This window comes from Salminus brasiliensis, chromosome 8, assembly GCF_030463535.1.
Source record: "Salminus brasiliensis chromosome 8, fSalBra1.hap2, whole genome shotgun sequence".
Classification (NCBI taxonomy): domain Eukaryota; kingdom Metazoa; phylum Chordata; class Actinopteri; order Characiformes; family Bryconidae; genus Salminus; species Salminus brasiliensis.
Genome location: NC_132885.1, coordinates 41,908,922 through 41,933,150, shown reverse-complemented (window position 1 = coordinate 41,933,150; position 24,229 = coordinate 41,908,922). Strand labels below are relative to the sequence as shown.

Genomic DNA, 24,229 nt, shown 5'->3' with positions numbered 1-24,229 from the left:
TCTCCTGGAAGTGCACTTCTATGAAGTTGTTGAGGGCGTGAGAATTTTTTAAACAGGGAAATGAAGGACTGCGGACGCTTGGGTGCAAAAAAGCAGCTGTATTAAAAGTTTATTTACAGATATGTACAAATGTGTTGTCCCTCTTCCTGAAAGTGTCAGTGAACCCTCGGGGTGGTCCCCAACAATAACCCGACTCCCACGTGAGGGAAGTGGGGGAAATTTATGTAGGTGTGTGTGTGTGTGTGTGTGTGTGTGTGTGTGTGTGTGTACACAAACACACACGCGCGCACCATTATTCATTTTTTTAAGGTTTAAGCAAATAAGTATGAACGTGTTTGAGATGTGGACAGGCTGCATGCTGTGTGTGTTTTGTGGACAGGCTGCATGCTGTGTGTGTGTGTTTTGTGGACAGTATTTGCTGGTCTTCTCAATGAACCTGCTCTGCTGGATTCACCACTCTGCCCATGAACAGCACTGAGCCTGCAGTAGAGGAAAAAACAGAGTAGTGGTCAGTTGTTAGAAGGCTGTTGGACACAGCACTAAAACATAAAACATAACATTAAAAACTGGTGGGTTAGTGGGTGAAGACTAGTAAGCACTTCCTATACATCCTTTCAGACTTTAGCCTGCTGCTAATGGAGCGCCACTGGTGCTCAACACGCTTGGAGGAGAATGCTAACTGCTAATTACACTATACTGACAAAAGTATTGGGACACCCGCTCATTCATTGTTTTTCTACTGTCCAGGGAAGAAGACTTGAGGAGGGTTGAATTGCATTGTATTAGTGAGGTCAGGATGTTGAATAAGATGACTGATCACCACCCCACCTCCATTATCCCCAATTCCCCAACTCTTCCCATCCAAAAGTACTGTCTGGAGCTCCACCACCATCATTCCAGAGAAGACAGTTCCTCTGCTGCTCCACAGCCCCATGCTGGGGGTCTTTATCCCATAGATTTACATTACAGAAGCTGAATACATTCATTATCAAGGGGTGTCCACAAACATTTGGACATATATCGACATATAACCTTTAATAAAGGTTCTGAAGTGACGAATCATGATTACCTCTGTTTATGTGCCGCAAGATGAAGAGGAATGGCCGATCCGCTTTGAATACAGGAGCCCTGGACCTTTTCAGTAGCAGCATCGCTAAAAAAGAAACAAGGGACTGTCGGTGAAACCAAGGAAAACAGCTGTTCAGGCCTGTAATCCAGGCAGGGTGGAGGTGCTCTCATACAGCAGGTACAGGAGTCAGTGCTTTTGCAAGATATCATGTGGCTGATATGGCAAGCACTGGGTCACCATAGTTTGGTCTGCAGAAAAGAGGACACTGGGGACGTCCGGCCGTCATGGTTAGGACGTTGTGGCATTGCGGGGGCAGATTTCAGTGTATGAGGGAGGTAAACATCTGTAAAGTCATGCAGCTGTGATAATGAGCATAAATGCATTAATAGCTTATATTGCTAAATTATCTTCTTTCATTCCTTAAAATTAGTAAAACCAATAGTGTCAGTAAGAAGGCGGGACTTAAGCGGTTTAATCAATGGTTGATGTACATGCAGTTACATGTAGACCAATAGTGGCAGTAAGATGGCGGGACTATGTCTAAGATCAGCATGTAGATGCATGTACATGTAGACCAATAGTGGTAAAGAGGAGGCGGGACTTAAGCAGTTTGACCAATGGTTGATGTAGGTCCAGGTTAATGTACACCAATATTGAGGGTGAGAAGGTGGGACTTAAGCGGTTTAACCAATGGCTGCATGTAGACACAGGTACATGTAAACCAATAGTGATGGTAAGAAGGCGGGACTTAAGCGGTTTAACCAATGATTGATGTAGATGCAGGTACATGTACACCAATAGTGAAGGTGAGAAGGTGGGACTTAAGCGATTTAACCAATGATTGATGTAGATGCAGGTACATGTAAACCAATAGTGATGGTAAGAAGGCGGGACCTAAGAGGTTTAACCAATGGTTGATGTAGATGCAGGTACATGTAGACCAATAGTGAGGGTGAGAAGGCGGGACTTAAGCGGTTTAACCAATGGCTGCATGTAGACACAGGTGCATGTAGCTGGAAAGCCCTCTGGAAGAACGGTTTATGGTCAGATGTGCCAAAGATGGAGTGTTTCATTTCCCACAGTGACCAGAGGCAAGTTTAAAAGAGTCAAGGTCAGGCGTCCACCCCCAAGAAACACCTGGATGGAGCGGAGAGGACAACGAAGAAAATTTCACTTTACCTGTAGCTGCTGCTGCGCTCGCACCCTCCTCGGTCACCTCCATCCTAGCCTCATGGAAAGCCTCCGACACGTACAGACCCTCCATTTCTGTAGAGAGAACGACCACAAGGTCACCAGTAAGCCCCGCTGAGAGGAACCTGAGCGTGTTCCAGACTGAGGCTGGAGGAACCGTCTTACCCGATATCCCTCGGAAATCTGCAGCAGAGGGATCAAAGGCGCCGGAGATGCCGAGAGACTGGAGAACCGGTTTCAGGTTGACCCGGGTGTGCATCTTAAACCTGGACAGCACAGCAAATCACGAGCTCATTACGAAAGGCAGCGCTGCAATACAACACAAGTGACGGGAGACGCACTACATATGTGTCCATATGTTTGTGGACACCCTTTCTAATGAATGCATTCTGCGACTTTAAGCTACGCCCATTGCTGACACAGATGTGCACATGCTCACACACACACACACACACAGCTTGTCTAGTCAGTCCCTGTAGAAAAGAACTGCCAATAGAATAGGACTCTATTAAACCCATCGGCTCCATGCTGCCTAATAATGCCAGGCGTGGGTTAGAGGGGTGTACATAAAGCCCCCCCAGCATTGAGCTGTGGAGCAGTGGAGGCACTGTGTTCTCTGGAATGATGGTGGAGGAGCTCCATCCAGTACTTTTGAATGGAATGAGTTGGGGAGGTGGGGGAGGTGGGGATGCTGAGGTGGAGTGGTGATCATCCATCCAACATCCTGACCTCACTAACGCTATTTGATTTAGTAATAAAGTGATTTTAGAAGAAGCAATGAACAATGAGCAGGTGTCCCAATACTTTTGCCAGGTGTATGAAGATGCATTCAGACAGTAGTTTTTTACCTCGGCAGAAAGACGTCCATTTTTGTGCGTCTCAGGCCGGTATCCCAGAGTGCCACGGCGTGGCCTGTGAGCTGAGCCTCCAGCTGCAAAAGAGGTGTCTTCCTGTCACTTGGCAACACCACCAACAGGCTGAGGGAGCGGTCCAGGTACGGCAGCTCGAGCACGGTGTAGCGATGTTCTGAGGGCAAGCGGAACTGACCTACGGAGAAAGGTGAACATCAGCAGATCGTGTGATACACCACCATCGTCCTGCCCCAACATCACCTATCCCCACTCCATCCATCCACTGTGGACAGACCAAGTCATTTGTGAGGGTGAAGAACCTTTTAAAGGTCTAAAGAACCTTCTTCACCATGATAAAGGTTCTCCACGCTCTCACATCTCTTTTACCAGCATTCGTCAGGGAACCAAAAGCGGTTCCTCGATGGCGCCGTTCAAAGAACCATTGGAAGCGCCTGGCTGCACCTTCTTTTCCATATGCTTCAGTCCGTTCTCTACTAGTGGTCACTTCGGTCACTCACCGAAGTTGACCTCCGTTGACTGGTACATCATGGGCACTTTGACGGTCTGGCCGTCAGAAAGGGTGAAGGGCAGGTTCTGCGTCTCAGTGAAGAGAAACTGCTTCTGCCAGGCACCCTGGAACACCACCTGGCTCAGCAGGGCCATGTGAGGTGTAGCAGCCCCCCACAAAGCCCCTCCTTCGAGGTCTCCAGACTCTGCGTCCTCCCCGCCTGCTGGGAGGAACCAACCATCAGACGGCTTCACCAAAACACCTCAGATTAGGTACCGCTCTGCCAGTGGAGTGTCGCTCACCTTTGCCATGCGCCCCCTGCTGGAGCGGACTGTGCGTGCGATTGGGCCGGCTGAAGTTCACGCTGAGCAGACTGCTGTTGTACCATTCCCTGGCGCTTTGGGTAAACGCTGGAAGAAGCTGGACCCCACTCTGGATGAACAGGATGTTGGTGAGCTGGAGTCGGACTCCCTGAGTGGAGTTACCCAGGTCACCTTGGGGTTGAGACACCGCCTCCTGGATTCGAGCATCTAGGGGCAGAGAAGACGACGGTCAGTGGAAACGAGATCGGGGCAAAATGAACCAGCTACCAGTGTTCTTTATGGATCCAAACCTGGTTCTTCTACGGCACCACTCAGAGAACCATTTGTAGCGAGTGTAGTTTTAAGAGTGTAGCTAATAATGCAAATATGGACAAAAGTATTGGGACACCTGCAAGTGACATCAAGGGTAGGCTTTTGTTGGAGTAACCGTCTCTACTGTCCAGGGAAGAAGAAGGCTTTCTAGTAGATTCTGGAGGAGCATTGCGAAGTCAGTACTTCTCAAAAGTACTGGATGGAGCTCCATCATGCATCATTCCAGAGAACACAGTTCCTCCACCGCTCCACAGCTCAATGCTGGGGGGCTTTATCCCCCTCTACTAGCCCACGCCTGGCATTATTAGGCAGCATGGTGCCAATAGGGTCATGAAGGGTCTGCTCCTTCAGAGAGTCCTAATCTATTGGCCGTACATCTCTACAGGCACTAGACAAGCTGTGTCAGCAATGGGTGCAGCTTAAAGTAGCTGAAAGCATTCATTACAGGGGTGCCAGGGGTGTCCACAAACATTTGGACATGTACTGTAGGTTGTAAGTTAACAGCTCATTTAACAGAGACACTCTCTCAGCCGTCACTTACCGTGGACATCGTATCCCATGGTCTCCTGCAGCTGCGCCAAGGTGTGGCCCCTGGCTCCCAACTGGAGCAGCCCCAGGCTCAGCGAAATGCTGACTGGAGAGACGATCAGGTTGGAGTTGTTCTCGGTCTCGGTGAGCGTTTGGTAGAGGCTGACACTGAACTCCGTGTGCAGCTCGCTGAGGCTGTTGCCCAAGCTGCTATTGCCACGGCTTCGCTCCACCAGCCACAGGCAGAGGAGGAAGGAGGTCGCCGACAGGCACCGCATGGCCACAGTCAGTACAAAGGTTGCTGCAGTGGAAAACACACACACACACACACACACACAGATTTGTCAGGGAATGACTACAAGTGACCTTGCCTGTCAATGAAGGACACCACTGTTGACCGGAGACCATTTGGGTGGAGGAGCAGTCTCAGGCCTTACATGTGAGTCATGTTCCACAGGTGGGAGAATGTAGACTTCAGGGTCCTACGGTGCGGTTGCCCAACCAGGGCATCAAACAGTGTTGTTACCCACGAGCCAACACCAGTCAACTGACTGAACAGCAGCCAACACCCAAACCAGCTACAGCACCTGGCAAACACCTCACCTGGTTACAGCCTGTCCGTCCTGGCAGCCCTGGCAGGGGAAAGCACCCCCTCACACCTGCGCTGACCGAAGCCTGCTGTTTAAGTGTACATATGCTCCTGGCTCCTCCACGCGTGGACAGCTGATCGAGGCTCAGTCATGAGACTGTGTTTAAAGAGGGAGCTCCGTGTTTGTGGTCTCCGGGCGGCGATGTCCGTACCACTCCGTTAGACTTCCCACCTCCCTCCGGCACTATAAGGAGACAGGCAGAGGGAGGCATGCCACCGAACAGCAAATCCGGACTGGGGCTGGGAAAAAGAAAAACTCTCTCACACACACACACACACACACACACACACACAAACACACACACACAAATGCAGGTTTGTTATTATACAGTCTAAGGACATGGGATCATACATATACCAGCTTGTGCAAAAGTCTCTAATACATATATTATAATAATATAATTAATATATCAAATACTAAATCATTTATATAAATAATAATGAATATATGAACAGTGTTTTATTTTTTATGTTAAATTCAATAAATGATATAAATATAATGATAAATATTTGTATATAATGATTATTATCATTAATATTATTAATCTTATTATCATTAATACTACTACTACTAATTATAATGTTTATTAAAATTCCAACTGAAAATATATTATGAATTATGAACATTCACATCATGTGTTATTTAACCAGGGGCACCCAAAGGCTGTACTAGACTGTATACATAATTATATAATATTATATAATTTATATTATATATTGTTGTTTTGTATATATAGCATAACATAATATATGTAAATTATATACAGAAAAAAAATATATAATTCATATATGTAATAACAGTCTATGTACAATATATTACTATTATTACAAATATTTATATGTAACTATACAGAATATTATATTTAATCCATATAATATGCATATCTATAAATAATAGAAATGTCTCTTATGTCTCTTAGGATATATATATATATATATATAGTATAGAGTTATATATATATGTAAATATCTATTATAATATGTTCTGTATTTCTTGCACTACTACACTTCACAGATCCCAACCAGTGTGTTGGTTCTACAGGTCAACCCCACAGAGTCCTGACATTTGTGTCCTGAAAATGTACAAAAACAAACACAAGAATACACACACAAGCCTTCCAACCCACACACACACACACACACACACACACATGCACTCCAACCACACAAATGAGGGAGTTTCTTTGTTACACAAGCAGCCTTTTCTTCGGACGGGCCCATCAAACACTGTCCCAGCAGTGGCAGAGGAATGCGACCCGAGCTCATCACCAGCTTGCTGCGTCAGCATTCCTGCATGTCAATTAAATTAGTGCGTTACTTCCCATATTTGATCTCACTTTGTGTGAAACACACACACACACACACACACACACACACACAATAAAATAGTATGTACGTTTTTGGCGGGTATCTGGTTTCAGGTCTAAGCTGGTCTATACTGGGATATCTGCTATATCTAACATACCCTATACTGGTGAGCTTGACCAGCTTAGTGTATTTAGGTCATGCTGGGTCTTGCTGCTCATGCTGGTCGATTAGTTTGGTCAGGGTGATCAAACCCACTGAGCAGCGCTAATGGTATATGTATGATTCCTACCCTCACAGTTACACCATCAGGAATCCCTTATAAGAGAGAACTATTTAAGTGGACGACGTCCAGGTTAGCATTCAGTATGAAGTCACTGTACATGAGCTTAGCATGTTAGCATCCCCCAGTTAGCCATGCTAAGCCTTCACCTTTTCCTGTTTAGTTGCTCTTTAATGTCAGACTTTACCCATCATGTGATTTCCCGCCGTGAAAGCTGGGCCTTTTAATTGGGTTTCCGATAACAGTAAGCTCTAAAGGGAAGGGAAGGCACATTTTCCCAGAATGAATTGTGAACTGGAAGGCAGAAGGTATTTGGCTTCTCCGAGCGTTTGGACTGGGCCCATTAGCAGGCCGTGTTAATTAGCAGAGCCAGCTTGGCCGTCGTCAGTGGAGATGGCACATTCCTTAATCCCAGTGCTCCATCCAAAGAATCTGGAATTTTAAGGACTTGGGAAATGGGAAATGAACCGGTCATGGTAGGTTGATCAGAAACAATGCTTTAAAGCCATGCGGCCTCTCTTTCATCTTTCTCCGAAGGCCCATCTCTGAGCGGCTCGCGGTGGGATGTAAAGAGGTGAAGGCCGGTCGCTTCTGAAGACTCGAGCAGCCCGGCCGAACAGAATCGTCTGGGTCATGTCTCTCTTTCTCGTTGGGAGAATCTATAGCATATGTCCAAATGTTTGTGGACACCCCTTCAGCTTTACGTTGCACTCGTTACGTAAACTCACAGTTTATCTAATCTAGTAGAGAAGAAATACTGCCAATAGAATAGGACTCTCTGGAGCAGATAAACATCATGACCCTATCAGCACCATGCTGCCTAATAATACCAGGCGTGGGCTAGAGGGGTATAAAGCATTGAGGATCCCCCAGCATTGAGGAGCTGTGGAGCCGTGGAGGAACTGTGTTCTCTGGAATGATGGTGGAGGAGCTCCATCCAGTACTTTTGGGACAAGTGGTGATCATCACCCAACACCCTGACCTCACTAACGCTCTTGTCGCTGAATGCAATCAAATTCTCACAGCAAATGCTCTTCCAAAATCTTGTAGAAAAGCTGTGTGTGTTTGTGTGTGCATTCACACATCTGTCTCAGCAATGGGTGCAACCTAAAGTAGCTGAATGCTTACATTAAAAGGGGTGTCCACAAACATTTGGACACAGTGTATGTATCGTATCGCCAATTATTAATGATGGGTTACGTGTCATAAAGGTGTGGTTGCTGGTGTGTGTAACACAGTGATTTTGCAGCTCCTGAGTGGAGAACTCTCCCCGGGTTCACCCCTCATGCCCTATTTCCGCTGGGCCGGATTAGCGGAATCCCAGTGCAGGGCTGGAGGGCGGCAGCGCTAGGGCCGGTGTCGCCGTAGTGATGTGCCAGGTACGCTGGCTGGATTAGAGTAAGGAGGTGCTGGCACTGAAAGAAAGGCAAGAAGCGAGAGCCACACCCATGCTATGTGTGTATGTGTGGGTGGGGTGTCAGAACTGTGTGTATCTGGGTGCAATGTAAACGTTTATGTAGTATCATATACATACACACACACATATATACTGTCCAGTATAAAATCAGCTTCTCTTATAGCAGAGAAGAGGATAGCGGACCACTGGTAGCCCACTACCAGCTAACATGCCCATGTGGGGTCTGTATGGGCAGCCCAAATGGGAACCATAAGGTTTGGTCCATGGTCCTCACATCTGGATGCCTACCGGGATCAGTGATAGGACCAGGAGGGGTTAAACATGGGCCCCATCTGGGTTGTACACTGCATACAGGGCCTGGAAGGGACCCATGTAAGTTTAGGGTGTGCTGTAACGATGGGGCAGGGCACATGCCTACCTGGAACCCACCTAGATCAGCTTGGTCCACAAGGGTGGGACTTGGGTCTAGTCCCAACTTGGGACTTGAGTGGGTTTGTACTCAATTGGGCTTTGCCATCGTTCCAGCTCACCCTAATCTCACATGGGTCCAATCTAGGCCCAGGCATCGCCAAAAGCATCATACCAGCATGTTTTCATCAAACTGGTCTTGAGCTGGACTTTCCAGCAGGGTCCTCCTGAACAACTAGCCCTCCACTTACACCTGAAAGCACTTAACAAAATAAATGTCACATTGAGATTCTGTGGTAAGGGTGGAAAAGTGGGGCTGCAATTCTGAAATTAACCACTAGAGGGGGGAACTTCTCGGGAGTTGGTAGTGCAGGTCAACCAGTGAGGGTCCTGAAGTGTGGCCATACACTAGACTGCACCCCTTAGTGTGGCTGAGGTGGGGTACAGCTGCCCGGCTAGCTCAGTCGGTAGAGCATGAGACTCTTAATCTCAGGGTCGTGGGTTCGAGCCCCACGTTGGGCGCAGAAGTTTTTGTTCCAGGCCCTTATGTTAGGTTTTAAAAACCGACCTGTGGAGCAGTGTCTGGAGATGAGGACAGAAAAAAGTCCAGTGACAGTGCTGTGTGAGTGGTTACAGCCCGGCTCTTGTTGGACATGGAGAAGAAAAGGACAGCGTCCCTGGGTGGGCTCGAACCACCAACCTTTCGGTTAACAGCCGAACGCGCTAACCGATTGCGCCACAGAGACATGTGAGAGCCCAGCCTTCTCTGATTACTGGAAGAAGTTCAACAGCACCTCCTTGTGTCGGGGTGCGGTAATAACAAGGAGACCTCAGCACAACGCACAGCAGCTGCCCGGCTAGCTCAGTCGGTAGAGCATGAGACTCTTAATCTCAGGGTCGTGGGTTCGAGCCCCACGTTGGGCGCAAAGTTTTTGTGTTCTGTCCCGGTTTCTGGAAATACCTGCTGTTGCATGTTGGTTGGAAATAAAAACGAAGACACTGAGCGTTTTTTCTGGGAGGGCTCAAACCAACAACCTTTCGGTTAACCTGTTTTATCACAGGACAGAATGCAAAGATGTTCTATACCACTGCCAGCTGTTTAAGGGCAGTGTTGGTAATCATGGGAAGCATGCACTCCCTCCATGGTAGTAATGAAGCTGATTATCTCAGGGTTGTGGGTTCAAGCCCCATATTACACAACAACTGTTTACATTTTTTCCCCAAACAAATGTCTCTTAGGTAAGTTTCATGAAAGGCCAGAGCAGCTGTGGAGCATGTAGGAGATTGGGAAGGACATAATTCCTGGGTGGGCTTGAACCACCAACCTTGTGGTTTACTCACGCGTTATTTTCCCACTTTTTACAGGCACCGCCTTGGCTTACATCACAGTAACTTGGAGAAGCCAGAACTCCTTTGATGATTGAGAAGGCATCTTCTGATCTCCAGGTTGTGGGTTCTAGCCCAACATCAAAACAAAAAAAGTCAAATAAAATAAGATAATAATGTAGCTAAAATATAGAGAAGGGCAAAAGTGAAAGTGTGACATCAGGATGTAAATATAATAAAGCTCTAATGATGCTAAGTGTTAAAGGTGTGTGGTTACAGCCCGGCTCTTGTTGGACATGGAGGAGAAAAAGGACAGCGTCCCTGGGTGGGCTCGAACCACCAACCTTTCGGTTAACAGCCGAACGCGCTAACCGATTGCGCCACAGAGACATGCGAGAGCCCAGCCTTCTCTGATTACTAGAAGAAGTTCAACAGCACCTCCTTGTGTCGGAGTGCGGTAATAACAAGAAGACCACAACACAACGCATTGCGCATCGCCCGGCTAGCTCAGTCGGTAGAGCATGAGACTCTTAATCTCAGGGTCGTGGGTTCGAGCCCCACGTTGGGCGGAGCTCTTTTCTTCGCCTGATTCCAAACAAAACTCTCTTATTAGTTTTTAAGTCATAAAAGGAAAAGAGCTGATCCTGCTACTGCCCAGAGAAGAAGGCTTTCTACTAGATTTTGAGTCGAGCATTGCTGTGAGGATTTGATTGCATGAGGTCAAGATGTTTAATGATAATAATCACCACCCCACCTCCACCATCCATCATAGCCACAGATCCTCAATGCTGGGGGGCTTTATATATACCCCTCTAGCCAGAAATGCTACAGGGGGTCCTATTCTATGAATATCTTGGGCTTCCGCTACTGGAGTTTATAAATGCAGAAAATATATATTTTTATTTATTTAATATTATTTAATTATTTAATTATATTTAAACGTGTTATCTTTAAGATTTTAAGACTAGACCTTCCTTCAACTTCCGTATTATTGTTTTCGTGTTCAGCAAAAAAAAGAAAAAAAAAGCGATTAGTAAGGATCTCGTGACCACACGTGACTTTTATTTTGAAGGAAGGTCACATGACCAGCAGGACCGTGGCTCTGCTAGCGCAGCGTCCGAGCGCCGCGACTCCGGTCAGGATGTGTGTTTTGACCTGTGTGCTGCTTCTGTCTGTAGCTGCAGCCGCTGCAGCTCAGGTCCAGTCTGTGGTCTTCAACAAGCAAACCGGGAAACTGGACCTGAGAGATGGACTCCAGCCAGACTTCGTCGCTTTCGCCAACTTCACGGACGACATCCGAAACACAGGGTGCGTTTGTGGGGTGGGCTTAATGGTACCAGTAGAGACCACCAGTTTCTGCAGAACACCCTTTAAATCTATAAGAGCCAACATGTATGTCAGGACCCTGTAGCTAGTTCCTGCTGGAAATCTGAGCCCAGAACATCTAAAGCTGGTTGCTCGCTCCAAATGGTTTCAACTGGACCTTAATGGTCAGAGTGGTGGACAAGCTGGTGGTCCTGCATAAAGTATGGTGGTGTTGGATGGTTCTGCTGGTCACTGTGCTTGATCATGCAGCTCAGTCAAGCTGGTCATGCTGGACTTGGATGGAAACCTACCCAGTGCAGGTGGACCAGCATATGGTTTAGCTGACCCGCTGGACGTGGTCCTGCTGGTGGACTTCTTGGGTCAATGAGCCTAATCAAGCTGGTCATGCTGGACTTGGATGAAACCCTACCCATAGGGAATGTTCCAGATTGGTGGTCTATCTGGTCCACCAGCATGGTCAACTTGCTTATGGTGGCTGACCCGCTTTGTTATTCTGGTCCTGCTGGACATAGTCCTGCTGGTGGACCTCCTAGGTCATGCTGGTCATGCTGGACTTGGATGGAAACCTACCTACCCAATTCTGGTGGACCAGCGTGGCTTCTGTTTGTGCTTGACGGTTTTGCAGGTCGAGCTTGATCAACTTGGGTATGCTGGTTGTCCTGCTGGTGGACCTCCTCGGTCATGTGGCCAAGCTGGTCATGCTGGACTTGGACGAAACCCTACCCATAGGGAATGTTCCAGATTTATCTGGTCCACCAGCATGGTCAACTTGCTTCTGGTGGCTGACCCGCTTTGTTATTCTGGTCCTGCTGGACATAGTCCTGCTGGTGGACCTCCTCGGTCATGTGGCCATGCTGGTCAATGACCCTATTCAATCTGGTCATGCTAAAACTCTACCCAGTGCTGGTCTACCAAGCCAGCTGGAGAATAAAATAAACATGTGTTCCTCCTTTCCAGATGGTCCTACCTGGAGGTTGTAACCAGTGGCCAGTACAATGACACGCTGCAAGCTTATAGTGCTGGAGTTGCGGAGGCTGCTGTCACGTCGCAGGTATTTGACCCTTATATCTTACATCAAGCAAGGCCTTCACTCTCAAGAGTAAGGCTGGACGAAAACACGGCAGAGTAGCTAAATGAGTAGGTGGGTTGGGATTCGGTTCAGTAGCACCTCAACCCCATGCTATCTTCAGGCCTAGTTCACTGACTATCCACTGTGGGCTTCCACCTGCAGTGGTTGTGTGTTCACTGTGTGTGTGTTTGATCTGTAGCTGATCTATAAGCACTGGATGAACACCCTGATGGGATACTGCGGCCCGTTTAAGTATGATCCGGCCTACTGCCGCCGCCTGAAGGACTACATTACTGACAACTTGCAGTGGGTGGCCCAGCAGATCGAGAAAAACCCAGACTCGTCGTACTGGCATCAGGTAAGTGCTGGCTTTCCACGTGTAGAGCATAGTCTGGAGGTGATGAGCTGCTCTGAGCTGCTCCAGTGTCAGCACCACCATATTTACACCAGACTTTGACTAGTGCGTTCTCTAGTGGGCGGGGTTTATGTAAATGACAAAGTCTTACTATTCAACTATGCCAAGAGACACAGTGTTACCATCCTAGATCTCCTGCCTGAGTACTGTACTGAGGTCCTGAATGTTCTCTGTTCCCCTGCAGGTACGCTTGTCTCTGCTGCAGCTGCAGGGTTTGGAGGACGGCTATAACGGGCAGGTGACATCCCCTGGAAGACTCTCATTCAACCCCTTAGGCTTCCTGTGAGTGTTTTAGACCAATACGCTACATGTCCAAATGTTTGTGGACACCCCTTTTAATGAATGCAGTCAGCTACTCTAAGTTGCACCCATGTACTGCCAATAGAATAGGACTCTCAGGAGCAGATAAACCTAATATGAACCCATTGGCACCATGCTGCCTAACGCCAGGCGTGGGATAGAGGTGTGTAAAGCCCCCAGCATTGAGCTGTAGAGCAGTGGAAGCACTGTGTTCTCTGGAATGATGGTCAGTGCTCTGTCCAGTACTTTTGAATGGAATGGAATGAGATGAGTGAGGTGGGGTGGTGATTATCATCCAACATCCTGAGCTCACTAATGTGCTCTTGTTGCTGAATGCAATCAAATCCTCACAACAATGCTCCTCCAAAATCTAGTAGAAAGTCTTCTTCTCTGGACAGTAGAGACAGTTACTCCAACATTTTTTTAATGCCCTTGATTGCAGAAGAAACAATGAATGAGCAGGTGTCCCAATACTTTTGTCCATATCTGCTTTGCTTTGAAACGTACTTTGTAGGTAAATTTCTAGGTGTGCAAGATGCTTTGTAAATAATAACAGCAGCACATAATAATGTTAAATAAATAAATAAATCAAAATGATTGCTTGTCCAGACTTTTCCAGATGGGTGGAGACTTGGAGGATTTGGAAGCTGCCCTAAACAAGTCCAGCCTAACCCGTACATTGGGTTCTGGCTCCTGCTCTGCGCTGATCAAGCTCCTACCAGGAAACAAGGAGCTGTTTGTGTCACACGACACCTGGAACACCTATCAGTCCATGCTGAGGATCATGAAGAAGTACACCTTCTCCTTCTCCACCTCTCTGAAAGGTAACCGCCGCTAGCTGTTTCGTACTCGTGCAGACGCATTCGCGTAGATGCACCCCATCCTCACTCTGCATTAGCCTCCTCCTCGGTTCTGAATACCGCTGTTCAGAGCTGGTTTAGAACCAGAGAAAGGACCGTGGTTCTCTCACTCTGGAAGAACATTAGAGCATTTCCACCATAGTCTGGTTTCAAACCAGGCGGAATTCCAGCCGGAGTAAAGCTGACTGGCTGGGAGGAACGTTAGTCTTTCCAAATGGAGAGAATGGGATGGAAAATCTGGCCTGACTCCAGCGCTGACCCACTGTTCCTGTTTTTACAGATAAGACGGTGATTCCCGGAGGTACTCAGGCCTTCTCCTCCTACCCCGGCTCCATCTTTTCAGGAGATGACTTCTACATCCTCAGCAGTGGCCTGGTGAGGGGCTACCTTGTTTACATACAAGGGGGGGGGTGGTGTGAACTGAACCCTAACTCACTCACACACACACATGTTGTATTGTCCTGCCAGGTTACTCTGGAAACCACCATTGGCAACAGTAACCCTGACCTGTGGAAGTTCGTGAGGCCTGAGGGGGCCGTCATGGAGTGGCTGAGGAACATCGTGGCCAACAGACTTGCTCGTACTGGCAAAGAGTGGGCCGCCATTTTCAGCCAGTTCAACAGTGGAACGTAAGGCACTGTTAAGACACCTCATGACATCAGCATTCTCACACACACACACACACACACACACACACACACACACACACACACACACACACACACACACACACTCACATGCTCCCTCAGGTTGATTGAATCTGTCACTTATCAGTCACCTCAGCATGGTGACCCAGAGACACAATAGTGGTGACCTTTAGTCAACGGCCAGCATTGACCTGGGTTAACTGTTAACACAGTGTTGCAGAAGCACTGCTTATGCAGAGTCAGGTTCTACCAGGGGTGTGTGTGTGTGTGTTTGGGGGGGGGGGGGTATTCCTGCGTATTTGCCACATTTTAATGTTTGAGGTCATCCAGACACGAAACCCATATTTTCTCCATTTGTGGATACTGGCTCTCGTGGTGCTTTGCTGGCGTACCAGAGCCTTAGCATGTGGGCTTGTAACTAGAGCTGGGCAATATAACAATATTTTATCGCATCGTGATAAATCTCGTTATCGTGGTGCACAGTATGCTTTGATATGAGTATATTGTGAATATCGTCCGTGCCTAAAGACATTTGTTAATTATTAATTATTCATTATTTAATTGAATGTAGTGCAGCATATATTGAGTAAAAATCACGGTACTCAGTATGGGAGAGTACTTGGATAGCAGTTTTTAAATATTTTACACTGTTGGTGCATTTTGTTTACATGACAAAATATTGCGATAAATATCGTATATCGTACAAAATCGTTAAATATCGTGATCATTTTTTTCCCATATCGCCCAGCTTTACTTGTAACCCTTTCCAGGCTGGTCAGTTTTAATGTTCCCACCAACATGGTGCAATTACAGTGTAAATAGGGCTGCTGTGATTGGCTGTTTATGAGTTTATCACTGTATCTGGGGTGTGGTAACATTCCTCCACATAATGGTGCATGACCAGTAGACCTTTAACCCCATTAAAAACACGTGGATCTTCCAGCTAGGCCTGGGAGGTGTAACGGTAATACCGCATACTGCGGTATTTAATGAATTGATGGTCTCTCAGAATTACGACGTGTCTGATGGGTCAGATTTCTGTCCTAGTGTGTATCTAGTACACGTCCAAATAAGCTCGTTCCCTCGTGCATTTCAGAGAGCCACAGGGTGGGGAGGTCATGCTCTGAAAAGCAGTGAGGGTAGCGATGTTGAGTTCGACAGTGGAGAACCCTCCTAACCCGGTTCCCTCATCTGCACTCTCAGATCTGAGGCTTTAACGCTCGACTTCGCTCTCAGACACCAGTTTATAGAAGACTGTATAAAATAAAGTGGATAGCACCCAGCCCCTTGATCCTACAGCTTCCTATTGAACTGCTCTGAGCCTTCAGTGACGGACAAGAAAGGGCCTGATGGTCTCGTTTTCTGACTTTGAGAGGACCTGACTTAGTCTGACCTACACGCAGGTGAAAGTGTGTGTTTTTGTGCCCCGTTTGCTGCAGGTATAACAACCAGTGGATGATCGTTGACTATAAGAACTTCGTTCCAGGGAAGCCTGACCTACAGCAAGGCTTGTTTACTGTGCTTGAGCAGATACCGTAAGTGTTCCAGGCAAATATGGTATGGATTTATCAGGAATCCCGTCGCATTGCTTGACCAGCCTGTTCTGTTCCAGAGGGATGATCCAGACCGCAGATAAGACTCAGGAGCTCTATCAGACCGGCTACTGGGCCAGCTACAACATCCCGTAAGTGACCGATGTCTTCACACACACACAATCATGAACATTACCAGCTTAGGATAACTGCTGTGCTCGTAACAGTCCTCAGTCATCCACTCTATCAGTAATATCTGGTCAGCGGCAGTCCTGTGGTCAGAAACTGGTCAGCGATGAATGATGTGGAGCTGCAGATGCTTTCTCCTTGACTTTTTTTTTTTGTTTGTTTTTTTTAAGGTATTTCGAAGAGATTTTTAATGCAAGTGGTGGTCAAGATCTGGTAAAGAAGTACGGGTCGTGGTTCTCCTATAATGAGAACCCCAGGGCTCAGATATTCTCTCGGAACCAAACCCTCGTCACCGACATGGAATCCATGGTGCGATTGATGAGGTATGACCCTGCTCTTTGGTGAAGGAGGCAAGCGTCCGCACTGGTTCTTCAGAAACCAAGATGCAAATATGTGGGCCGAAAAAGCCCTAGTTTCCAGAAGGTGTAGATCTCATCACACCCATCAGAACCTTGCCTTTAATTGAGTTCCTCCTGTGTTTCCTCTCTGTACAGATATAATAACTACAAGAATGATCCCTTGTCAGAATGTGAGGGCTGTGACCCCCCTCATAACGGGGAGAACTCGATCTCTGCACGCTCCGATCTGAACCCAGCCAACGGCACGTACCCTTTTGGAGCTCTGAGACAGAGACCTCATGGTGGCACAGACATGAAGGCAAGTGATCCAGTATCAGTCCGTTTCCTTTCCTCCGTAGATAATCAGCTTTTCTTATTCCACTAAATATCTAATATCTCAATGTACCTGAATATAGTATTTTTAATAGAATCTAACCCTAAGCCTAACCTTAAAGAGTAGAGCCAACCCCAGTTTCAGCTGGTCACCACCCTAGCAATGCTCTACCCAGAATCTAGTAGAAACAGTAGAGACAGTTACTCCAACAGAAGCAGGATCAGCTCCTTTTAATCCCCTTGAATTCAGTAGAAACAGTAATTGAGCAGATGTCCTAATACTTTTGTCCATATAGCGTATATAAAATCTCTCTCCTCTCTCTCCTCTCTGTAGGTAACATCCTACAGCTTGTTTAAGCAGTACGAGCTGCTGGCGGTCAGCGGGCCCACATGGGACCAGGTGCCTGTGTTTCAGTGGAGCACCTCTCCGTACAGAAGCTTGACACACATTGGCCACCCGGACCGCTGGGACTTCCCCACTGTGCATGTCAGGTGGTCAAAATAAGTCCAGAGATACTGAGATACTGAATTGCCAGAATTGCCTTACATACACACACACACAGTACACACACTGGCCATTTAATCAGAAACTGCTACCACATAAGTGTCCTTTGTACACACAGTAGCCTGTCTGTTGCACAGTTAATCGGCCCATTCTGTGTTCGTTGGAAATGGGTCACCTTATTAGTCACCACTAACCAGGCATTATTTGCGTGGGGTATTTAAACACTGGGTACACTTACTGAAGCCATCGTCGTTTTAAATTTAATTTTTTTTCCCCCAAAGTTGATTATTGAACTTTCCCCTTTTTTATTTCTCCCAGTTTGGTTCTGCTAATTAACCCACCCGTTCGTAACTCCCCCTAGCTCTAGCACCCAGCCGCCGCCGCCGGGTACCCAGTTCCGCCTCACCAGCTAACAGACATCTGCGCTAGCCAACATTGCTTTATGTGGGATATCCACCCGGAGAGATCACGGCCAGTTGTGCTCTCTCAGACTCCGGCAAAGCAGCATGGCTCAGGATTCGAACTAATGACCCCCCCTCCCCCCACTAGGCCATAGTGGTAGGTCAATAGGTCCACCACCCAAATAACAATAATAAATGATGTTTTGAGCGACACCATTAAAGAACCACTTTGAGTTCAATCAAGAACCATCTAAGGAACATTTGTTTTGAATGTCCAAAGAACCTTTTGAGCCAATAGAAAGACCTACAGCTCTATTCAAACATCTGTATGGTTCCACTTGATGGACAGGGCTGATATACAGATGGGCTTTGGTCAGGGATTGTATGGTTGGTGTTTTATTAAATGGCCAGTGGGTGAAGCGTGAGCTGTGGAAGAATTGACTGGTAACTCAGTGTGGGAACACATCTGCTCACACATCTGGAGCCATCTCAGCCAGCATTAATCAGTTCCTCTGGAAGCTCTGGAGCTTTTAGACCTGCTTTTAGGATGTTTACCAAAAACTGCTGAAATTCTGCATTAAAATAGTTGGATGATTAAAATAAATAAATAAATACAATGCTTCTAATCTTCCCTTGTAACACACACACTCTAAACATCCACCCGACCTCCATGTTGGCAATTCTAAGTGCAGTTTTTAAGGGAAAAGCTGATTTGCACAAAGTGATTCGTGTTGCATGTCTATATGATTCATGCTGTTTTTATTATTGTTGACTTTTTTGATGTAAGAAATACTTCTGTGCTGAATTTGCACATTTTTTCAGTGATTTACTTTTTTTATTTACAAGTTTTCTCAATAAATGAAAAAGTACATGTTCGGTTTTGTCCCCAGTTATTATCAATATGTCAGTTCAATAAAGCCATGTAATTCATTTCAACCAACCAGCCATGACATTAACACCACCCGAGTAGGTCCCCCTTGTGCCATCACAACAGCAGCGGCTGTAATCTGTCAAAGCGTGGACTCCACAAGACCTCAGACGGTGTCCTGCTGGGGTACCTGGCACCATTTAGGCCAACGTTAGCAGCAGATCCTTACAGACAAGAAGTCCTGTATGATGTGAGGTGGGACCTCCATCAGCATCAGTCAGCCTTGGGTGCCCATGACCGCTCATGTCGCCGGTTCACCGGTTGTTCTTCCCTCCCTTGGAGCACTGTTGGTAGGTGCCGGCCACTGCATACCAGGAAAACACCCCACAGGACCTGCTTGATGTTCTGGAGATGTTCTGACCCAGTCGTCTATCTAGAACATCACAGTTTGGTTCTTGTCAAAGTGTCTCGGATTCTTGCGCTTCAACCCCTTCAAGACCTGACTGTTCACTTGCTGTCTGATCTGTACTTTAGATCTCCGCCCCTCCAGCTGTGGAGGAAGGTAGTCAATGCTTTTCTTCACTTAAACTGTCCTAATGTTATGGCTGATTGGTGTATCTTGGGCACAATCACACATTATTATCATCTGCGTTGTTATATACGTAATGCCTGAGATACACCTACCGTCAGAACTTGCGGAACTAATTATGATGGTTTTAATTGTTCTGCTTTTAAAGATTATAAACCTGCTGTGGAATTTATTTATTTATTTATTTATTTTTGGTTATGCGATTGGCCGGAGCGAACAATGCCCAGCATTATTATAAAGTAAATTAATATAAAAATCACTTTTTAATTTTATTATTCAATGTTATTTTTAAAATCTGTATTTTTTATCATGATATCTTGCTGCTCGTGGGGGCCCCCTGGTGGTGTGGGGCCCTAAACGGCCACGTAATTTTCAGTTCGCTCCACAAACAGCCCTCAAAATCACAATCACAAATAGGCTTTCTTTATTAGAGAGACAGATAGAAGAGTGTGGCCAGTTCAAGTACACGAGGAAAGACAAGCTAAACATATTCTCCCTTGTTGTAGGCTTTGCCCAGGGGTTTGCTGGAGGTCTCCAAGATCTGCTTGGTTTCGATGGTAGGAGGAGGTGAAGGTGGCTGTTTCTCTTCCTCTCCGATTGGTTCCAGCATGTCGGGAGAGGGTGCTCCGGAGGTAGAGTACACCAGTTTCTCTTGGTCGATTGGGCTGAAGTGACAAAGATGTGTGTGTTAGCTGTCTAATCTAGCAGAATAAAGTCATAGATTTACAATGGACAAAAGTATTGGGACACCTGCTCATCCATTTATAGTTTCTTCAGAAATTAGGGGTATTAAAAAGAGCTGATCCTGCTTTTGTTGGAGTAACTGTCTCTACTGTCCAGGAAAGAAGACTTTCTACTAGATTTTGGGCCAGCATTGGTGTGAGGATTTTGATTGCATTCAGAGACAAAAGCATTAGTGAGGTCAGGATGTTGGTTGAACACAACCCCTCCTCATCCCATCCAAAAGTACTGGATGGAGCTCCACCCACCACCATCATTCCAGAGAACACAGCTCTTCCACTGCTCCACAGCTCCTCAATGCTGGGGGGCTTTATACCCCTCCAGCCCACGCCTGGCATTATTAGGCAGCATGGTGCCATTAGGTTGATGATACTTATCTGCTCCAGAGAGTCCTATTCTATTGGCAGTACTTCTTCTCTACAGGGACTAGACAAGCTGTGTGTGTGCATTTGCACATCTGTGTCAGCATGGATGCAGTTTAAAGTAGCTGAATGCATTCATTAGAAGGGGTGTCCACAAACATTTGGACATATCTGGACTGTATTTGGCCTGTATCAGAATTTCATGATGAACGGACCAATAGAAACGCTCCAAAATGACTCAATTGAATACAATCTCTTACATTGAGTTTTTTTGCTGCTGTTTTGGAGATATGAGGTTTTTGCTTGATGAGGGCAAAATGATGATGACAATAGGTTTTTTGAGTTGTCTATAGAGTATCCGAGCTCGTACCTTGTCTCGCAGCCTTCCCTTCCTGCAAAGATGCTGTACACCAGTCCTCCAATAATGAGAAGTGCGGAGCCGCCCCATCCAATAAACAGCGCCACCCCTAGCTCGAACCTGCCACACCAACACACACAACATCGTGGAACACCCTACGAACACTAAGGGCCCTATTTTAGACATCTTATTAGGTGAGCCAGCAACCGTGCACCTCGCAGGGCTTGATTTAGGGGGGTGTCGGTTTTGTCCCTGTCCAGGAAACCAACCAAAAGAGTTTATAAGAGCATAAACCAGGATTTAAGAGGATGAGGAAACAGCGTACCTTTTGGTCCGGTGTGTGGGATCCTGGAACTCTGTAATGATTTTATTTCCATACCAGCTGAAAGCAAACATAGCGCAAAGACCTGGAGGAGAGAGCGAACCATGCTGACCAGCACAGCTAACAGTAAGCAACAGGCAGAACGTCGCTCAGAGGTCACTAAAGGTCAAGCGAGTCGAGTATTCACCTGATGCGAAGTAATTCATCCCTGCTGCGAAGGTGATCCTTGCATTCGTGATGTCGGACCCTCCGAGTTTGGTGCACTTCATCCCAATCAGGGCCAGAGAAGCTCCCAGGAAGCCCAGGACTATGGAGGTGAAGATCAGCGCTCGGCACAAGTGGATGTACGCTGTTGAACAGCAGGCCACACGGACACATGTGAAACTGGGGCAGTTCCAGTAAGGACAGCTCTGGAGCACTGGCGCTCAGTCCAGCTTAATCTGATACAGTGTCTGATTACAGAGCGATTTCTGAGTCCTAACTCACATTTATTACTTCTGCAGCTCAGATCGCTCAACAAAACATCAGTAAATGATCTGCAGCTGAAACCGATTTCAATGCTGGGGGGCTTTATACCCCTCTAGCCCACACCTGGCATTATTAGGCAGCAAGAGCCAATAGGGTCATGATGTTGATCTGCTCCAGAGTCCTATTCTATTGGCAGTACTTCTTCTCTATAGGGACTAGACAAGTCCTTTGCACATATGTGTCAGCAAAGGGTGCAACTTTATATAGCTGAATGCATTTATTAGGAGGGGTGTCTACAAACATTTGGACATGTTGTGTATGTTCATCCTCCAAAAAAAATAAATAAATAAATATTATATGGCCGCAGGTTCTTGACTCAGCTCACATGCCGATCAGTTTGAAATATAATTTTCAAAATTTGTAAATATTTGCATATAAAACAGTTTTGTCTCTATTTTGCGTGACGGGGTGGTTGAGTTGAGCTAAACAGTGTAGAAACGGGTCAGAACTTGCTGCTACGAAGGTTCAAATGATGTCACTTCATTTTTGTGATGTCATTTCAAGCAGCAGTTTGTTATTTACAGGCCAAACAAGCTGGTGTGACGGGGTGGTAAGTTAAACTGAGGGACGCTTACAAATCATTCATCATTTTTTGAGATTTTTATTTGGAATAAATGTATTTTATGGAAACAGGGCCAGAAATATCCTGAAAATAATAAAGATTTGGTAAAAGTGAACATGTATTTATTGATATTTTAGATGCTAATGTTACGTTGGTTGCTACAGACGTTACCAAATTGTCACGGTTACGGGTATAATAATGTGTTATTCTTTAAGAAATTGTTATTTCTCGTATTTCCTGTTAACAAGAACGCTAGAATTAAGAACGGCCACCTGCTTCGTAGAACGCTTACTTTGCAAAGACAGCAGCGATGGAAACTCCTTGCAGTCCATCATCCCAGTCTGGTCTGACATGCAGTCTTTCCAAAGGTTGGAGAAGGAGCGCGAGTTGGTAAGGACTGAAGTACCCACTTCAGAATGAGTCCAGTATTGTATCGGCAAGGTCGCGCAAACCAGGATCCATCCACACACACAGGCCACGAAGCAGCCCATCTCCATATACATCATCACAGTCCTGTACTTCATGGCTGATGTGAGGGAAAGCCGCAGCAGCCTGCAGAAGCTCTCTCTGAGCCGTGCCTCGGTCCGCGGCGCTGTGTGTACGGTCATCACAGAGCTGGGTCTTCTCGTTGAGTGAGGTGAGGAGGTGTCTCTGTTTTCAAGGTCAGAACAACAATCACGTATGTTTATGATGGACATAGTGCCAGCATGACCTCAGCTGGGTTCGTCCTGCTGGTATGCTCCCACCCCGCTGATGGGTGTGTTTGGGAGATGGTAGAACTGTAACAATCCTGGACTAGGAGAACACTTCTAGAAGAATCACTATGGAGATGATAATGGTAGTAAAATACACTTCTCTGGACAGTAGAGACAGTCACACAAAAGCAGGATGAGCTCTTTAATACCCTTGATTTCAGAAGAAACAGTGAATGAGCAAGTGTCCCAATACTTTTGTCCATATAGTGTAGTCCAATAATGGATTAAAACCCTAACATCAACACCAACTGACAAAGTGGAGTTATGTAGTAACTTAATTTCGGGAGAAGGACCACGCCCGGAACGCCACCTCCTCGTTCCCCTGGGCCTACATATCCTCCCCAGTCTCCTCCCTTCTTCCCCCTTGGGTCCTTGGAGAAATTTCACAGGGGGCTTTCAGCTTCATACCCTGAACTCCAGCCCAAATGTTCTCAGAGTTTGCCGGCCCGTCTCAGCGTGGTCCATTTCCGGGCGTGGTCCATATCAGCAAAGATTAGCCACCGAGATTCTAATAGGGTTTGGTAAGGATAGCTTTTAGCCTAGCACCTGACTAGCATCCGCCCTTATCTGTGGATTCCCTGCAGCAGCGGTTTTGTTTGGTTAGCCATGCTTCGTTAGCGGTTAGCTTTTTTTTGTTTTTTTTAGCATTGCTTTCATGTTCTCCTGAAAAAGCTGGTGTGTTGAAAGGCTTTAACTAGTGGGCGGGGTTTAAGTAAATCGACACATCCAACATTCAGCATGGCTCTGCCCGGAGAGCAGAGAGGGTAAAGGGTCTTGCTCAAGGGCCCAACAGTGGCCGAGCCTGGGTATCGAACCCACAACCCTGTGATCAATAGTCCGGCGCTCTAACGCTCTAGTCAGCGCGTTTTAATTTTTTAATAATTTTTTTTAATACATATTTTAGACATGAAAGACATGAAAAATCTAAGACCCCCGGTGAGCAGCCAAAGACCACAGTGGCAAGGAGAACCTCCCTCAGAGCTGGAGGAAGAGACCTTGGGAGAAACCAAGACTCACAGGACGGACCGACCCGTCCTCCTCTGATCAGAACTATTTATA

General features: G+C 46.6%; 3 protein-coding genes and 5 non-coding genes across 8 annotated transcripts; 4 read left to right on the top strand and 4 right to left on the bottom strand.

Moving 5' to 3' along the window:
* Window positions 1–132: 132 nt before the first annotated feature.
* serpine3 (serpin peptidase inhibitor, clade E (nexin, plasminogen activator inhibitor type 1), member 3) lies at window positions 133–5,075 on the bottom strand. The gene is made up of 8 exons (XM_072685290.1): window positions 4,796–5,075; window positions 3,922–4,149; window positions 3,630–3,842; window positions 3,109–3,307; window positions 2,426–2,526; window positions 2,249–2,335; window positions 1,070–1,153; window positions 133–480 (listed from the first exon to the last, which is right to left on the bottom strand). Exons 1-8 carry the CDS (start codon window positions 5,058–5,060, stop codon window positions 428–430), a joined length of 1,230 nt encoding a protein of 409 aa, XP_072541391.1. The 5' UTR covers window positions 5,061–5,075; the 3' UTR covers window positions 133–427.
* Window positions 5,076–9,293: 4,218 nt separating this feature from the next.
* trnak-cuu (transfer RNA lysine (anticodon CUU)) lies at window positions 9,294–9,366 on the top strand. The gene has a single exon. It is a non-coding gene; the product is annotated as a tRNA-Lys (tRNA).
* Window positions 9,367–9,516: 150 nt separating this feature from the next.
* On the bottom strand, window positions 9,517–9,590 carry trnan-guu (transfer RNA asparagine (anticodon GUU)). Its single transcript has one exon. It is a non-coding gene; the product is annotated as a tRNA-Asn (tRNA).
* A 105-nt stretch (window positions 9,591–9,695) lies between these two features.
* Window positions 9,696–9,768, top strand: trnak-cuu (transfer RNA lysine (anticodon CUU)). The gene has a single exon. It is a non-coding gene; the product is annotated as a tRNA-Lys (tRNA).
* A 718-nt stretch (window positions 9,769–10,486) lies between these two features.
* trnan-guu (transfer RNA asparagine (anticodon GUU)) lies at window positions 10,487–10,560 on the bottom strand. The gene has a single exon. It is a non-coding gene; the product is annotated as a tRNA-Asn (tRNA).
* Window positions 10,561–10,666: 106 nt separating this feature from the next.
* trnak-cuu (transfer RNA lysine (anticodon CUU)) lies at window positions 10,667–10,739 on the top strand. The gene has a single exon. It is a non-coding gene; the product is annotated as a tRNA-Lys (tRNA).
* A 513-nt stretch (window positions 10,740–11,252) lies between these two features.
* plbd2 (phospholipase B domain containing 2) lies at window positions 11,253–18,956 on the top strand. The gene is made up of 12 exons (XM_072686653.1): window positions 11,253–11,478; window positions 12,454–12,547; window positions 12,765–12,923; window positions 13,165–13,262; window positions 13,890–14,104; window positions 14,421–14,515; window positions 14,609–14,769; window positions 16,227–16,322; window positions 16,400–16,471; window positions 16,679–16,831; window positions 17,003–17,165; window positions 17,514–18,956. Exons 1-12 carry the CDS (start codon window positions 11,312–11,314, stop codon window positions 17,682–17,684), a joined length of 1,644 nt encoding a protein of 547 aa, XP_072542754.1. The 5' UTR covers window positions 11,253–11,311; the 3' UTR covers window positions 17,685–18,956.
* Window positions 18,957–20,023: 1,067 nt separating this feature from the next.
* Window positions 20,024–22,939, bottom strand: cldn10c (claudin 10c). Its single transcript, XM_072685288.1, has 5 exons — window positions 22,708–22,939; window positions 21,513–21,674; window positions 21,329–21,410; window positions 21,016–21,123; window positions 20,024–20,207 (listed from the first exon to the last, which is right to left on the bottom strand). The coding sequence occupies exons 1-5, from the start codon at window positions 22,937–22,939 to the stop codon at window positions 20,024–20,026; spliced, it is 768 nt and encodes a 255-aa protein (XP_072541389.1).
* Between the last annotated feature and the right edge of the window lie 1,290 nt (window positions 22,940–24,229).